This window comes from Furipterus horrens, unplaced genomic scaffold (assembly GCF_987537825.1).
Source record: "Furipterus horrens unplaced genomic scaffold, mFurHor1.1.pri manual_scaffold_2, whole genome shotgun sequence".
Classification (NCBI taxonomy): domain Eukaryota; kingdom Metazoa; phylum Chordata; class Mammalia; order Chiroptera; family Furipteridae; genus Furipterus; species Furipterus horrens.
The window spans coordinates 64,845,854-64,864,867 of NW_028327172.1; the positions used below are offsets into that span (position 1 = coordinate 64,845,854).

General features: G+C 37.3%; 1 protein-coding gene across 1 annotated transcript in view; it reads left to right on the forward strand.

Annotated features, from left to right (window-relative positions):
• TRPC6 (transient receptor potential cation channel subfamily C member 6) overlaps nt 1-11,398 on the forward strand; it is a 55,645-nt gene extending 44,247 nt beyond the window's left edge. Inside the window, exons 11-13 of the mRNA XM_090267325.1 lie at nt 5,959-6,042; nt 10,321-10,396; nt 10,922-11,398. Coding sequence (XP_090123451.1) covers nt 5,959-6,042; nt 10,321-10,396; nt 10,922-11,073 — 312 coding nt within the window. The 3' untranslated portion in view covers nt 11,074-11,398. The remainder of the gene's footprint in view (nt 1-5,958; nt 6,043-10,320; nt 10,397-10,921) is intronic.
• The last annotated feature ends 7,616 nt before the right edge of the window (nt 11,399-19,014 follow it).

Consider the following 19,014-nt stretch of genomic DNA (forward strand, 5'->3'; position numbering starts at 1 on the left):
TTGTAAATTATAAACACTGTATAAATGCAAAGTACTTGTCATAGAGAAGTGGCTTTTTTGTTATTTGGGTATAAATAACTCAATAAAATTTTTGCAAAAATAGGTCAGTCTAAGTTGGACTTTATAGTTTTATAGTAAGAAACTACTTGTGCTGAAATTGTGATGAATGCATGACCCCAAAAATCATTAGACAAATATCAGAAAAATTCAAGGAGAATTTAATATTTTTTTATGATAGAAACTATGGTATCTCTCAAGTCAAATAATATTAATTTATTTGGAGTTTCTCCAAAAATGTAGAAAATTAAAATTTGTTTTAATCATCTGAAAAATACATTTTATATTTTTTAAACAAGGTGTGGATCACCTTATACTTTCCAATAGCACATACTTTAATCCTATATTAAACTCTTTAAGAGTAATACTGAGCATGTAGTATCTGACCCTGATTGTATATCAATAAAACGTTGATTCTAATATCAGTTTAATCATGTAGGGACCCTTCTGCATAACCATTTACTGCGGTACCATGGAGATGGGCCATTCCCACCTCTGTCAGAAGAGCCTGCTTCAGGTGTGGTGAGCTAACAGCCTTCAGCTGCAGCGCCTTTGGAATTCCCCCTCAGCTTTCCTACAGTGGCCATGCTCTTCAGGTCCAGGATGTCACAGGACCCCTTTGGGGGAAGTCCTTGCACTGGATTCCCCATTGGGCTGGCTGACTTTCACAGGCACTTTTTTTTTTACCTCTCCCTCTTTCACAGGGGAGCTGAGCCTCACAGTCTGAAAGCTTTTTTTTGCCTTCTCCTGCTGCCATTCTCCATTATCTTTCAGATGCAAAGTTCTAAGTACAGTTTATATTTCTAATTTGATCTTGGAGTTTGGTTCCTGGAGGACCAACTCAACAGAAGTGTCTGCTTTATTTTCCCTTATCCTGTAAGCTTGTGATGAGCAAAAGTTGAGGCACATTTCACATAGCTTGCTTTTTTTGTGATACACCAACTATACATATTTCTGAGAAAATGTTTTTTAAAAGCAACCATTTATGTGTCCAAACATTTTTGTCTATTGTTACTGAGATAGGCTCTGACATGTTCTAAGAATAAACAATAAACTCAGGATTCATTCTTTCTTAAATTCACATGGCTTTTGCTTATTCCTTTTCATTAAGTCTATGTCTAAAATAAGAGTTAAGTTTCAATTTTACTCAGTTCTTCTAACTCCTTGAAGGTTATTGTGGTTGGGTTGCACAAACACTTTCTTCACATCTGATTCAAGTACACCATGGAAATCAGTAGCACGAGCAATATAAAAGTACTTTTGAAGCAAAGCAAGCAGATCTGTTTGTTATTTTCGATTATAACCCCCTGGAGTCACTTGACTTTGGCTATTGCTAACATTAGCTTTTCAGATATATAGTTTGAAAGGACAACATACATTAAAAGTTAATCTCTGCCATCTATACTACATATGTAAACCTAAAAATGCCAAATAACTTCTTGAGTAACTGCTGTGTGCCCGGTCCAGAACAGATCACTCTCAAGTCGCCGGTGTTAGAGCAGGTGTTTGCACCTGACACAGTAAGCCAATGTGGAGCATACACACGTTATTTTAGTATTTTGGTCTGGATTGAGTGAGAAGTATAAATTTTTTAAAATCACTTACATATCCAGGAACTATATCCTTTTACTTTGAATCAAATAAGAGGCTATCTTTTTAATCCTCTGATGGAACAAGCACACATAGCGGTTTCAGTTTGTCACTATCACCAGGATCATTTCTCTGGGTGACTTTTGTACAAATTCCCAGTCCTGGTCAGGCCTATCAAGTTACAGTCTCTGGCAATGAAGCCTGGGTATGTGTATATTTTAATAAGACCTCTGGAGATTCTGATGCTCATCTGGATGTGGGAGTCACTGAATATTTCATTCCCTGCATAACTTAATCATGACCTTGGACATGTCAGTAAAAAGCAATATTTGCAGAGTGTGTCCAGAATAAATAAACTAGATTAAAACAAATCATGAAATAGGCCTAAAGCCACATAGTAGATATTTATAACTTTTATATAATAACAGCTACTGACACTTATAGAACACCTACTGTACGCCAAGCTACATATTCTACAAAACTTATCTCTTTAATCCTCACATTAGATGTATGAGGTTGGTAATACCATTTGATCTATTTCATACATGAGAAACATGAGGATTAATAGAGGTGAAATGACTTGCCCAAAGTCGCATTTCAGACAAGCGACAATTCCCATCTACTTGATTTCAAAGCGAGAGGTTTATGAGCACTGTACGTACTGCATGGCTTCACTTCATGTCTGCATTTACTGCTGCTCAATATATTGCTTATACCTCTTCAGTTCGTGGTTTTACTCCTGGCCTCAGGCCATTTCATGCTGTAGAGAATGGGAGACTCTCAAAACTGTTGCTATGGTCGGCCCCATAATAAATTCCGAAGGCTGAACGAAGCTTACTTGTTCCTCTTAATAACAAAACAAGTTTGTGTTCCTCACCCTAATTTCTACAATGCAGCTACAAAGTAATTATTAGAAAATGAAACAGAGAAAAAAACATAAAGAATGAAGGAAATGTGGTAGGAGGTATATTAAGAATAAGGATAGGCAATGGGAGTGTATATTTATGCATTAATCAGGAACAAAGCTTATACCCAATCCTTCCTGCTTCTATTCAACCAGCTTCCCCTTCCCACGCCTATCACATTATATTAATAGTTGTTGGAACAATCTATAATTACCTATTTCTTAAGGTTTAAATATTATTCATGTTGCAGGTTAAATTTCCTTAACTTTCTAGTCTACTTTAGTAGTGTACATAGAAACAATTATATATTAGAATTTTCTGCCACCAAGTGGCAATATGCTTCTTTGCACCATTGGGTAAGCTTCTCCTTGCATGCTGTTTTTGTATTATTCAATTTCTGCATGTATTCATAGAATACCTATTATGTATTAGAAAATGATTAGAAATTGTTCTTAAAAATGTTATATTTGCCTTCAAATTTGTATCACAGATTTAGAGCAGAACTAGTTGCACAAAAAATGTTCCAAATACCTTTACAACTGTTGAGTCGTATATCATTTAACTATTCTGGTGGTTCCCAACCAGGGGTTGTTTTGTCCTCCCCTCATGCCCACCAGCTTCCCTGGGGTGCATTCATAAAAGCTGGAGACATTTTTGGTTGTCATTGCCAGAAAGGATAGCTGTTACTGGCATCTAGTGGGTAAGGGGCATGGACGCTGCTAAGCATGCTATAATACACAAAAAGCCCCCCACAATAAAGAATTATCTAGCCCGATTGAGAAACCTTGAACTCTGTCCACTGAGTACACACATGGGAGAGCTGCATGTTGGGCTGAAACTGTGTGAACACACTGTAGCTATGGTCATTAACACTGTAAGAGCTATGCTATGGAAAACCCACAATCATACACATTCTCAAATAAACAGAATACCATTTTCTGGCTTTCCCGGCACTGTTACTTCTTCTGTGCGACCCAGTGTGTTACCTGCCTTATGCCTTAAAACCAGTTCACCATGTTTTAGACCTATATTTATCATGTATATTAGAGGCAACCAACTGGCTCATTAACATAGATCGCACATAATTTGCATAGCAAGGTGTCCGTTCGTGACCCAAGAGTACTTTTTCCTTTGCTTAGTTCACTGGCCAACAATTGTGAGCACTTGCCACACGCTGGGAAGTGCTGGCACTAGGGTCATTGGGATGAACTAAACACAGTCCATCGTTCCATACAGCCTAGAGAATGTAGATAATAAACATGTAACTAAGCTAGTGAATATAATAATGGTTAGTTGTGAAGTATGTTAGGAAGGAAACAAAAGGCTAGCTTGCTCAGAGCTATTTTTCACGGAGCAGGCAGGCAAAGCTTCTCTGAGAAGCTTATGTTTTAAGCAAAAACCTAAAAGATGAGACAGAGCTAGTCATCTAGGCAAAGAGCCAGAAAAAGAGTGTTCCAGAAATTGGAAACAGCAAACACAAAGACCTTAAATTAGGAAAGATCCCTGTGTGACATTACTATAATATTGTTTCAAAAAAGAAAGGATTATCTCCATAGGCATGGTGTGCCATGGAGCTGCTTTAATTGGGGAACATTGGCATAGCGATTATTAAGTACCACACATTTGCCTTCAAAATATCCCTAGGAAGCAAAAATTTTCACTTTCTTTTTTTTATGAACACCTCTGGATGTACTAGTAGCCTCTAATACATAAAAATGAGACATCACATTAATGATTAGCAACCATGAGGTGTGAATTCATGAATGGGTAGTACAGTATGTGCGAAGATATCATTTGTCTGGATCTTTTCCCTCTAATTATGAACTGGTTCTCACCCTCCATGCTTTATCATAAAAAATGGGGTTGAAAGGATCTTGAACCTGGATGTCACATTTAATGATGTCCTTAAGGTATAAGTTACAGTTTGAAAGCCAGAAATAATTATAGCATTAAAAAAATAAATGAATAATTATATTATTTTCAAATAAATTATATTAAAATTATATTTAAAAATTATGTTATTAAAATATGCTTGTTTGCATTAATTTCACATGTTCAAGAACTTGAAGGATTATAGAGGTCAAATAGGCCACTCCCTTCATTTTTAGAAGAAATAATAGTTTTAGCATCTTGCCTACTGTTCTACGGCTAACTTGTGGCAGAGACAGATTTGAGTCTTCATGTTTCCATCAAGTGCCCTTAAAAATCTAAACTGCTTTTCTTTGGTTAATTTGGTCAATTGTATAATTTCATCTTAATTTTGTTTAAAGTTAGTATAAAATAAATTAATGTACATTTTGCTGAAGTTTTTAGAGAGGGTGAAAGAAAAAGGGAAATTAGCTACGTGAAAAAAAGATGCTATCTAAACAATATTATCAAAATTATATATATTTTATGGAGTTTGTCAGCCTTGCTATTTATTCTTATTATTATAACTCAGCTAGACCATAATTGTTTATGTCCTTCATTAGTACCCATAACCTAGCACAGTGGCACCTTACGCATAGAAGACACTCAATACATACTAATTCAGTGGATGAATGTGTACATATCTGTTTTAATTCAGCATGTAGGCATTTAAAAATAAAAGTATTGAAGTAAAGGATTTTAATTGAGTCTCACTGAGCTGTACTTACATCAACTTAGGTGTCATTGGGAAATATCTTTGAAGACAGTCTTAAAGTTCCTCATCCCCTGTAAACAGTTGTATACCCCAACATACAAATTTGGAACTGCTCTGTTTCACTCAGGTTATCCTTTTCTTCCTTTGAAAAATGACTTGAAGACTTTTAAAATCATCCTCAGCATGTTAACGTGATTTGTGGAAACTTTTATTGCAGATTGCTTTAATTCTTTGTTAAATGTTTGCCTGTTCAAGCAAACATATTGCTTGAAAAGTGCTTCCTACATTGGATACTACACAGATGCTGAAAGTCAAATGGATTAATTAGTTTTCTTGGAACTGAATTGTGTCTCACAACAGTCTCATCCTGGCATATCCTACTGCTGGCACAGATGTAGTCAATCATACTGGCCTGTTGATCCTTCATCAATGGACTTCCGAGGTCATCGATATTATTTTCCCAACTCACTTGTCTCTCCCTCTATCATAGATTTGTCTGTGGGAAGGTTAAAGTGTGATTGCCATGACAACATGATTGATGCCACAAAGTCTAAAAGGCTCCGCAGACAACCTCTAACAGCCATTGAGAGACTGAACTCACCTGAAGTGCCTATGATTTGTCTTGGAAGATAGAATATTAAGCAAGTGAAGTTAAAATGGCACTATATAGAGAGAGATAAGATTATTTATACATAATATATATGACTATTCATCTATAACCAATAAATCTCATCACATTTTAAAAAGATAACAAAATCAGTTTCTAATATTTTCAAATTACAGCTTGGGCATAGTAAACAATCAAGTATAAGAAGCTCAGAAGATTTCCAGTTAAATAGTTTCAATAAGCCTCCAAGACAATATCAGGTAAAGATGACTTTTTTTTTAACAAAGAGAGGGGAAGGAAGGGAGACAAGGAGGGAGAGAAACATCTATGTGAGAGAGAAACATTTATTAGTCTCCTTCCATACACACGATGACCGGGGACCAAACCCACAACCCAGACATGTGCCCTAATTGGGAATTGAAACAGTGACATTTTGGTTTGCAGGATGACACCCAACCAAATGAGCCATACCAGCTAAGGCTAAGCATGATATTTAAAGAAATGAGATTAGTTATTTGTAATATAAAGAATATCAAATTATGCAATCAAAATGCATTAATTCAACAAATTTTTATTAATTACCATGTGCCAGGACTTTCTATTTTATTTTTTATCCTCATTAGAGGACAGCTTATTGATTTTAGAGAGAGGGGAAGGGTGGGAGAGAGAGAGGGAGAAAAACATCAGTTGGTTGCCTCTTGTATGAGCCCTGGGACTGAACCTACAACCTAGGCATGTGTCCTGCTGGGAATTGAACCCCACAACCTTTTGGTTTACAGGATGATTCTTTAACCAACTGAGCCACACCAGCCAGGTCCAGGCACTTTGTTATAAGTACTAGAGATGCACAAGGAAAGAAAATAGATGAAGTCTTGGCATCATGGAGCTTAGAGTCTCCATGTTCATTATAAAAAGTCTTTCCTTACTAAAAACATTAAGAAGTGAGTAAAATTCATCTCAAACCCTACCACTGAGGAATAAAAACTACTTATTTTGGTGAATATTCTGTCAGATGATTATATGTATGTGTAGAATTTTACATATATCAATATTCATATATAAATGTACATGGTCTGTCTGGAAAAAATCCTGCCATTATTAATATAATGAGAACTGTTAGTGCGACATCCATGTAACCTGGTAGCCAATGAGAGTGAACTGGAATGTGTATGTATGAATAATGACAACTTTAGTGTACTAGTCAGTGGGCATCGTAGATGCTGTTATGTGAGCATGTGTACTGTGTGGCCATTGCATTCAAAATGACTGAGTGAGTAGAGCAATGAATCTGCATGAAATTTTGCATTAAGCTTGAACATTTCTCTGCGGAAACTATTTGGGTGATTCAGAAGGCCACCGCTATGGGCAACTGGTGATTGGTAACTTCATCATGATAACGTGCCTGCTCCTGCATCATGTCCCTTGCAAAGTTTTTTGGTTAAACATCAAATCACCCAGGTGACTCAGTATTCCTTTAGCCTAGATTTGACACCCTGCGATTTCTAGCTTTCCCTAAAACTAAAATCACTTTTGAAAGGGAAGAGACTTCAGACTGTGGATAAGATTCAGGAAAATACGATGTGGCAGCTGATGGCAATTGGGAGAACTGTGTGAAGTCCCAAGGTGCCTCCTTTGAAGGGGACTGAGGCATCATTGTTGTATGTATAATGTTTCTTGCATTTTGTATCTTCTTCAAAAAATGTCTGTATTTTGGACTTCTGGCCAAGATGGAGGTGTAGACAGACACACTGCATCTCCCTCCACAACTAAGAAGGAATACAACCTCCTCAAAACTAGAAACAACCAGAAGTTCCAGAAAATCAAACTGCATGGAAGTCCAGTAAACAGAGATATAAAGAATAAATACTCATCTAGACAGGTAGGATGGACAGAGCTAGGGCAGAGAGAAGATAGTGTTGTGGTGGCAGCAGTGGTAGTAACAGAAGGCCAGCAGAAATCGCAGTCACACATTTAAAAAGTTGGGAGGGACACCTGGGGAGTGTTCCCAGCTCTTCACCAGACCACGCAGCTCACAGACCCAGCACCAGGGAAAATCAAGTCTCATTGCTTCTGACTGTGCAAACCAGTGGGAGTTGGGGTGGAGGAAGAAACTGCCAGTCTCTCAGCAGGGTCCACTTGTTTAAAGGGCCCCCTCAGTCCTAGAATGTCTGCAGACTCACCCACTCTGGGAATGATTGCCAGGGCAACAGCTAGAGAGGCGTGAGTACCATACAGAAAAGGGAGAAATGCCTGGAAAAGAGGTGAGTGCTGGGCAAGCGGCATTGTTCCCTCTCAGACCCCTCCCCTACATACAGTGCCACAACGTGCTGACACAGATTGCCCTGTACTGATGAATCCCTAAGGCTCCACCCCTTAGAATGTAGCAGGAGCGACAGCTCAGAAGAAGACACAGAGGCAAACAAAGAAAGGAGCCTGTCAAGATGAAGAGACATGGAAGTATGGCCCAAAATAGGGAACGGATCAAGGTTCCAGTGGGAGAACTAAGCGATGAGGAGATACCCAACCTAACAGATGAGGGGATATCCCACCTAACAGATGCAGAATTCAAAACACTGGTGATAAAGATGCTCACAAGCTTGACAGATATGCTTGAGTATGGCAAATGCATAAAAGAAGAAGTAAAGGCTATGCTAAGTGAAACGAAGGAAAATCCACACAAAACCAATGATGAAGGGAAGAAAACTGGGGTTCAAATCAATGATTTGGAACATAAGGAAGAAAAAAACAGTCAACCAGTACATAACGAGGAAACAAGAATCGCAAAAAATGAGGAGAGGCTTGGAAGCTCTGGGACAACTTTAAACATGCCAACATCCGATTCATGGGGGTGCCAGAAGGAGAAGAGGAAGAGCAAAAAATTTAAAGTTTATGTGAAAAAATAATGGAGGAAAACTTCCCAAATTTTGTGAAGGAAATAGGCATACAAGTCCAGGAAGCACAGAGTCCTGGGTGAGCTGGACCCAGAAGGGACCACATCAAGACACATCATGATTAAAATGCCAAAAGTTAAAGATAGAGAATCCTAAAAGCAGCAAGAGAGAAGTGGAGAGTTGCCTACAAAGGTGTGCCTATAAGACTATTGGCTGATTTCTCAAAAGACACTTTGCAAGCAAGAAGGGACTGGCAAGCAGTATTCAATGTGATGAAAAGCAACCTACAACCAAAATTACTCTATCCAACAAAGATATCATTTGGAATGGAAGGGCAGATGAAGTGCTTCCCAGACAAGGTAAAGCTAAGAGTTCATCATCACCAAGCCATTATTATATGAAATGTCAAAGGGACTTCCTTAAGAAAAAGAAGATCAAAACTATGAACACTAAAATGACAACAAACTCACCACTATCAACAACTGAATCTAAAAAATAAAAACAAAATCCTACTAAAAAAAGTCTATTTTTCATATTGCATGGCTGGATACCTTCTGGACAGACCTTGTATATATAAAATATATAAATAAATTAATGCTTATGTAATGAGCAATAGCTTTTCACTTCACAAAGCATATTCATATTAATATTTATGGGTACATAATATTCCTTTGTATAAATATATGATAATCTATTAAAATAATCCCTTGATGGACAATTAATGTTTATTTTCTACTATTATATAGTACTATTATGAACATATTTGTCCATGAACCTAATTATATCCTTGGCATAACTTCTTGCAATTGGAATTTTACTGTCCACCATCTCTTTTGGGCTTAGATTGTAAGGTTTGCTTTAGCTATATCTTCACTCAGGACTTCCTGCACATGTGCTGATCCTCCTACTTTTCAAGAAAAATATCTAGTAAAGGCACATCCCCATGCAAGAAGCCCTGGAGGAGCTGTTTTACATTGTAACTGACCATTCATAAATTACTAGCAAGCATAAAATCAAAGCTGGCTACATTTTTCGATAAGGGAGAAGGGAAAAAATGAATGAGTTTTTGCCCGTTTGCTTAATTTTTCATTTCCATCTGCAGTACCACATACCTGTCTAGTGGAAATGCTGTGCTTGCCCTAATAATTTTCAAATAAAATATAGGCAATGAATCAAGGGTTAGATACTTATTCTGAACTTGCTGCTTCCTGAAAAATTAATTTTTTAAAAATTATTTATTTATTTGTTTAATTTTATTTTTTTTAGAGAAAGGGGAAAGGAGAAAGAGAGAGAGAGAAAGATCACTGTGTGGTTGCCTCTCACTCGTGCCCCTAACTGGGGACCTGACGTGCAACCTAGTAATGTGCCCTGACTGGGAATCGAACCAGCGACACTTGGCTCATAGGCCGATGCTCAATCCACTGAGCCACAGCAGCCTGGGTGAAGAATTAATTTTTGAGTCATTAGTCCAGGTGATGTGAAAATCGCTTTAAAAAATCTAGAGATAGTGTGCATTCCCTGATGGGTGGATCCTCTTAATCTTTGATAGCCTTCACTTGGAAAGTGCTTACTAAAGAGAGAATGACTCAAATTTATTCCAAATGAGAGATTTGTCATGAACTGAGATGGATTTTTTTCTCTCTGCAGAAAATAATGAAGAGGCTCATTAAGAGATATGTCCTAAAAGCCCAGATTGATAAGGAAAGTGACGAAGTGAATGAAGGTGAGTTGAACACAGGGACAAGTCGACACTGAGCTTGAACCAGAATGCAGAGCTGAGGGGGAGCTGGAAAGAAAGGCATGGGAACCCTGAGCTTCAAGGGGAAGAGAAGACAGATTCTCACCAACCCTCAATACCATTAACTTCTCAGGAAATATGCTATTTCTCCACAGTTGAGGCAGATGCCAGTAGTTAAAGTAGCTATTGTTTTTATGGGGGTCTTGGAGAGAGGAGAAAGTGGTTGGGAAAGCTGGGGGCTGTTCCTCCCAATCCCTCAAACGTTTGCCACCTGTGTTTTCCTTTAACTTACTTTCAGAGGACTTTTGTTATAATTTTTTCTATAATCTTTTAACCAAAATACTTAGCTGACAAAATAGAAACTTGCTCATTAGGAAGTTATTTCCTTCAGGAGGATTCAAAATACAGATGTGTGTGGAGTTAGGGCTGATTCCACTCTACCCCCAAATTGCTTAGTTTCTCTGCATTATGTATTTATAGTTAACTTCTTATTGCTCTTGTTTTTCAAAGGGGAACTGAAGGAAATTAAACAGGACATCTCAAGTCTCCGCTATGAACTCTTGGAAGAAAAAACTCATAATTCAGAAGACCTAGCAGAACTTATTAGAAAACTTGGGGAGAAATTATCAATGGAACCAAATCGAGAGGAAAGCAATAGATAATGCAGACTTTCCTAAAATTATATTTATTTGTCCACTTGAAACCATATTATTTTCTGATTTATTTTTTTAAGGGCCAGTGTGACCACCTTTTAAATAAGAAAATGTTTAGAAATAACTTGGGTAATACTGTCATCTGGAACAACAATATTTAATATTTTTCATGGATAAATTTCATTGAGGCTAAAGATTTCAGATTATGATAAAAATTATGCCCAGTTGTTTGGTGCTTGTTTTATTGACTGCTTTCTTGGTTATAACTATTGTGATGGTGTGATTGCTATGTAGTATCTGCCTGGGAATAATCTCAGTTGGCAAGGGACCTACACATTATCCTGTGACATTGATTTTAGGCAACTTCTTGCCTGCTCTGTGGAACCCCTGAAATCTAAAGGAAAAAAAAAAAACTATGGTCATTTAGAGAATGCTATTTAATCATCTATCCTGCTTAGCCCCCACGGAATATGATTGATAATGTCTGTGCAAAATAGGGTTAAATGTTTCCTAAACTTTTTGATTCATCTCTTTGAAAATATTATACTTACCTGTGAAAAAGTATTTCCTCCACTGAACCCTAAAACATGCTTCCGTTTGTGTTGTATGTATGTGTGTATGAAATGCTTACCCTGTTTTCTTTTGCAGTTAATATAAACCCTCAGAAGCTTTTTATGCTGTAATTTTTTATTGTGACTGAAAAATTGTTGACCAAGTAAGAACCACTTATGGAGAAGTACCAAAGCCACAAACAGTTGTGGTCATCTGGTCCAATTATAGCACAATTTTGTGCCATTTCCAAGGGGCTTTACAGGTGAATTCCCACATTTGGCATTAAATATAAAGAAAGAAAAAGTACTGAAGGAACTTGCAAATACTTATCTCTTATAGTAAGTATGTTCTACCCTCCTTTCAAAATAGAAAACAGAAATTTGCATTTGTGTTAATTCACTGAGAGGTTATTACTGACTGATGATGTGAGGCAGCAAAACAAGTAAAAGAGAAATGAAGGGTCATCTGTTCAACTACCCAAAGATCATCAATATTTAGTTTAATGCTGGGCATTAACTGAAAGTGCAGCTTTAAATTCAATAAAGGGCTTCAAGTACAGAAATATAACTTAATTTTAAAGATAAAATGGTCATAGAAAATCTGTTTAGCCTCAAATTTGACTGAATTTAAATCAAAAGACTTTTATGTAACCAGCAGTAAATATAGCTGAAATTTTGTGTTCAGTGATTTTGTATTTGTAGGTATTATTTATTAAGCTATTTAGTGATACAAGAAAAGGTCTATTTTCAAATGTCGTGTGACAATAGTTGAATTAGAAGTTGCAAAAATCAACCTCATACCAAAAACATTATCAGCGAATTAAAATAATGAAAAATTCACAAAGCTTGTGTTTTGGGCCATGTGTGAGATTGGCCTCCATGCCAAGGAGTCAGCGGATTTTCCTCGGAGTGCAGCTGGACTGGTACCTCTTCTAATTTCTTTTAATTGAAAGATGAAAAGAGAAGCCCACCATATTCTTAAGAAAGGTTTTTAGAGAGCTTAATTAAAGTCATATTGTCAAAGAATGGTCAAGAACACCATCATCCTTCATTAATCTCAAGACTACTGGCTTTAAATTTTGTATTCATGTTGCAGTCAGTTTAACCTCTTGAAATAAAGTGATTAGTAAGTTGAATATCTAAACTGCTGTCTCTCTGTCATATTTCCCCTCTCCGATTTGGTGCTTTCTGGAGGCTTGGCTACCAAAAGAGGACACAACAGTGATACCTAACACTTCGACCACTTAGCTGCTCCCTGGGGGCCAAGCCATGTTCATGCTCCTCATGACAGACCCACCACCAATGAACAAAATGACGTCCCAGTTTTTGTACATCAATGCCTACTCTTACTCTCTGCCATTCTCATTATTCTGAAACTGAGAAATAACACAAATTCAATATGATTTTACTAGGCATATAAAGTGAATTACCAGACTCTACTGTCTGATTAAAACTTTGCCAGGTACTCAAAGGAATAGAAAATTAGTGTCTGTCCCTAATGAACTTGCCACCAAGTAAAGAAATGGGAGTTAATACAACTATGAGAAATATTGACTGAACACCTACCCTGGCCCAGGCACTGTGGTAAATGCTTTCCATGCATTATCTAACTTACTCTTACTCAATGCTAATGACAACTGAATAAAGTAAAAACCATTTACCTTAGTAAATAGAGAAAACCAAAGCTTTTGGAGGTTAAGTAACTTGTACCAAGAATTATGTGTCAGAGCCAGGAACAAAACCAGGGCCTGCCTCACAGCAGAGGTCTCACACTTACTTGGAGTCTTGACTGATCACACTAGAGTGTGATTATCTCGTTGTGAAACTTACATTTCAATCTCTGAATGAGAAAAAGTGGGCTGTACATGAAAACCCTAATTTCCATTAAATAACCATTCCAGACACAGACAATAGCGTTAATCAAAGCTATGGGTAAAGAAGATTTGCTTTCAAAAGGATTGTAGGTATAAAAAAGAATGAAAGATGCAGATGTATAATGAAGGGGTGGGAATAGTGTGAGCCAGGTCAAGAGTTGGGCATGAGTAAGAAAGCTTTTCAGAGAGAATAGTATATTCAATGACTGTGACTCATGAGGAAAACAGATTGACTCTTCCAGGGAAGTCTATCCCACCTATCAAAGGTTATTCCAGTATGAAAGAATTTTATCTCCATGTAAGTAGTAAAGCAAACCAAACATCCCATTAAAATGCAGATACTATTTGGTAGTATATGCCAGCCAGGTAGACTGACAGAGGAGTTTCCTAATAGAATCACTGTCAGGACCAATTTCCAGCTTCAGGCCAAAGAAGAGATGTTTCTCCATGTGCCATATTTGAAGAATGGCCTACATCTGTTCTGACTCTAACAAGCAGATACAGCCTTCTTCTTTACTCTGAAAGTTTCCTTTGTCATAATGCTCTGGGGAGGTAATGAGAGTAATGCCAGTTGTCCCTACAACTCTGTTGAATGGCACTGAATATAAATTCCTATGCTGTCATTAGTCTCTACCCTTTGAGGTAGAGTGTGCAGGCTAAATTACTGGAGGAGCAGAAAAGAATATGAATTTCTGACCTAAACTTCTACATTATATTCAGGAAATGTCTAATTAGCTTTCTGAGTGAGCAAATTAATCAAAGGCTGTGTAGGAGTGAAGCCCAGCTTCCTACCGTGGATGGAAGTTGAAAATTATCATACAAAATATAACTCATAATCTGAGTTCTAACTTTTTTCTTTTTTAAAAAATTCTCACCCAAGGATATGTTTTAGAGAGAAGAAGATTGAGAAAAAGAGAGAGAGGGAGAAAAATATTGATTGGTTGCCTCCTGCACATGCCCCAACAGGGATCAAACCTGCAACCTGGGTGTGTGCCTGACCAAGAATCAAACCCTCAGCCTTTTGGTGTGGGGGATGATGCTCTAACCAACTGAGCCAGTAGTCCAGGGATGAGTCCTTTTGTATGTAACTAGCTGAGGTGAGGAATATACCATGAACTCTCTGAAAAACTTGGAAAAAATTTTTTTTTCTTGAATCATTAGTGTCATTGCTTGAATTTTCTTCTTTACTCTGTATTTACAACTACAGCCATAAAATCTTCCACAGACACTTTAAAAAACATCTTCCCAGGATGAATTTAATGATAACACCTCTTCACAAGTCACAAAAGGCTTTCATTTTGGATTCAGTTTTTGCAGAGATTTTTGTACAACTAAGTAGATAGCTAGAGACACTGACTAGCTATGTGATAGTTTTATTTTCATATTAATATCATTGATGGACAATCAATTTACCCAGTGTAAGTGATCATAGGAATATTGATTCATGGTTTCCAAACTCTTCATGAAAATTATGTATCAAGTTGTCATGTTATTCAAGGTAAGGAGAATTATACCTACTAAAAAGGTCATATATTAATAATAGTCATAGTGTTCCCTAAGTATAATTTTATCTAGGACATTGGAGTAAAAGCCAGCGGAAAATTGGTATGCATAGAATCCAAGGATTTCTCACATTTTTTCTCTTTCCAATGTCTACGCTGTAGGCTGTAGGCTTTTCCCATTGTCCATTGATGAAGTATTGGAACTGTGTGTAACAGGTAGACAGCTAGGTGTATCCCCTAGGAAGGGCACAGACATCATGAATTTTGTTTTCTTAAATCATTAGAGAAAACCTTGATGATGACATTTAGAAAATAAGTTTTGAACTTCATTACCCTTAATTTTTGTCCTAACCATTGTCCATGAAAATAGACTTTTATGGCATCACAAGAACAATCTCAGAACAAGGCAAGTTTATGTATCATCATGTCTCAGACTAAAAGAATGATGGGGATGCTCTGCTTTTGCCTTAACCTTTTCAGTATTCTGTGATTCAGCCATCTGACATTTACCCTTCACTGTTTTTCAGAAAATGGACTATCCCTCAGAATAATTGGGAAAGGTCAAATTTTAGTGTTACCTTGTATTTCAAAAAAATGTTAACATCATATTGTTGCTATTTGTTGACATATAGAAGTATATGTACACACACATATAGTTTGTCATGATGTATGATAATATAACCATGTAATGCATATATAATATATATATATATATATGTTATGTTATATAATCAAAGATATTCTTCAAAATATTGTTAAAATCCTGGGGGGAAAAACATTGTGCTACAAATATATTTTTTTGGTTCTTTTTCTCATTTGTCATGTTCTTTCTTTTTTAATTTCAATGATTTCCATTTTTTTTCTAGTCTCTCTATAATATCTACCTTTTCTGGTAAGTTTTTTCAGCCTTGTAGTATAGAATCTGGAGCCAGAACATGTGGGCTGGAATCCCAGCTCTAACAATTAATTACCAGCTGTGCATTCTTCACTAAGTTTCTTAACCTTTCTGTGCCTCATTATCCAATTCTACAGAAAAAACAAAACTAACATCATATTTTGCATAGAGTTTTTGTGAGGATGAAATGAGTTAATACACCTTAGGATCAGAAAATAGTACTTGGCATATATTGTATAAGCATCCAGTCAGTGTCAGCAAATATAGAAAAAGGATGTGGCTCTCAAATTCCCTTTTCTACTTTGTCTTAAACCTCATACAATCTAATGAAATTTAGGTTGCAACTCAATGTTTCTCTGACTAATTGGAACATGGTGTCTGGACCACTGCTTTAAGAAAGATCCCAAGGCCCCATCAGGATAAGTAGGAAAGAATGACTAGAGACAATTAACAAGGTGTGCCATGGACATGAAATGATGGTCCTCAGGCCATATATTTTTCATTCTTGAGAAAAATGAATCATTTGAATAATTTTTGGGAAAATTTCAAGACATATTTAATCACTTTTGATTGTAATAATTTTATATCATTCTGTAATAGTATTATAAGCTGGTTTAGAGCATATTAGATCCCACTCATAACATTTTTATTTAAAACTTATTATAGTTATTGCAATGTGCTGAGTGATGCCAATAGCAGTACTAGAAACAGAATACAAGTTGTCTACTTATAAGCCAGAGACTTGATTCATACAAGCTGGTTCCATTAGGCCTATTTTAATTTATTCATCCCAGGTAGCTACAGAAAGCTTAAGAAGAAATTTTTCAGCGTCTACAAGATAGAAAGTCAAGCCTGGACTCATTTGTTGGTTTATTTTACCTGCTAGGTTTTGTGATTTCATTTTATTTCTTAGAGGATGAACCAAACCCACATAAGAAAATTTGGGCACTTCCTAGTCATTGGGTAGTTTCTGATTGATTTTCATCTTCCTCTTGGAGGGTAAGCAACTTGATTCATTCACTTCATACTTTCGTTTAATACAAAATGTATCTTTTGACTCAAGAAGTAATAGGAATAAATTAACCACAACCAGCTGCTTCTTACTAATTCATTTATGTGACTAGTCCAGCAATTTTCCACTAGTGTTCTGCAAGAATTTTTAAAACATGCAATATCTGACTATTTAGTCAGGGGCACTGACATCTTTCCCCTTAGACTGTCAATTTTTTTTAAAAAATGGCAAGAGCCAACACAACAATAACTGTCTGGTGTGAATGAATCAAACTTAATACCTATTTTTTTTTTGTCAGATCAGCAAAAAATATATATTTTTGGCATGCTGCAGGATTTGAGTAATTAGTTTATGTGTGCCATGAGATGGAAAGGATTGAAAATTGCTGGTGTAGCCTATCCAATTGCCTCACAGACATTATCCAGTCATCTTGCATGATTGACTATTAGGATAGAGTTAACCCTTGCCTGGTGCCATAAGTTCCTTTAGCCTCGTTCATGAGGAAGACACAAGGTGGTTGACCCAGTTTGTGGCTTCTGCCTGATGCTGTTCATTCTGAGACCTAACTACTTCTCACAAATCCCCAAGTCAGGTAGGTTTGACCCTGAGCTCTTCTCTCTTAAACCAATGACGTAAGAGCTCAGAGAGTCTTTATGAAGAAAACCTTGGTGTGAGGAGCAATTAAGGTGCTCTGCGGCCTTTCGAATGACCATCTCTCAGGACAAATCAAAAGTCCTGAAGTCTTGTTTGTGGTTAGTAATAGCACTTAATATGTCACAGGATCAGCAAACTAAAAAAAAAAGTCTCCCCTAAGCAGTAGACTGAAGTTCCAACATTATGCAGAAGTAATGATTTCTTCCAGCAATTCACTAATGCCCAGTGTTAGAGAAATAATTTAGACATTAACTGTAATTTAGCTGCTGGCTGCCACCAAGGAGATAATCTGCATCATCTCATTGCTCCCCTTCCTCCAAGCAGGGACCAGGCCTGCAGCCTGCTAGCATTTTGCCAATATTTCATCAAAATTGCAAGACCATTCATACCAAATGCATGATCAGAAAATTAATGCAGTACTCAGTATGTTTTGACCTGTGTTTTACAAGAGTATTTAATGTTACTTTCATCCTAATCGCTTTTCCATGCACAAAGGAGCTCCTGAGACTTTGTGGGTGCCCAGCAATACATGATTTATTCAATCATTTCACTTAAAAATCAAACAATAATCAGAACACAGTCCCTACACTCAAGGAGTTTTTAGTCAGACACAGGAATCAGCCATGTAGTCCGTTAAATGCCGTAAAAGCCCCCGGAATGAGCGTAAGGAGGGGTGCACATGTATTTCAGGTCAAAGAAGCTTCTGGTTGGAAGTAACATGTATTTTGGAGGAACCTGCACTTAAACTGAAGCATTGGTACTTTTCCCCTGAGACAATGATTTGGCATGTTGCTTGTCTTCATGTACTCTTGAATAGAGTTCCCCAGAAAGAGACCTGATATGAGGACGTGCAAGTGATTTATGCAGAAAGTGCTCCCAGGACTAGGAGAAACTGATAAAAAGCTAGGGGAAGCAGAACAGTGGCATAGATTGCCAAACAACTGTGCGATTCAGGCAAAATCTTGCTAAGAGTAACTTCCACCTAGTCTGGCAGAGGAATCCTGAAGTTCTGCCTCTGAGCTGGACTTTCACACTCCTTGCCCATCAGTCCCTGACTAAGGGCTGGCTGGGGGATGTAACCTCCCAGGCACATTCAGGAAAGGCTCCAGCAGCCTGAGGGCCCTCTCCCAGAGAGCAGCAGGCACATGAAGCAAAAAAAGCATGCTGACGTTTGGCAGGGACATGCTGTGCAGGGGCTGCCAGCATCTGTAGACGTCACCCACTTAGTGTCCAGTGCCAAGGACAGTAGTCATTGTAACCATGGATTGCATCAGGCTTCTAAAATGCTATCTGGTTTTCCAATAGCATTTTTGAGAAATCCGATAAATTGTAACTTTTTTTGAGTCTGTAGAGGAGACAGATGGGATCCTCTTGAAATCAAAGAACATTTGGGTTACTTGGGGTTAAACCAAGTGATGTCTGTGTCCTCCAGAAACAAGGCTGCTTTCACAGGTGGCTGCTC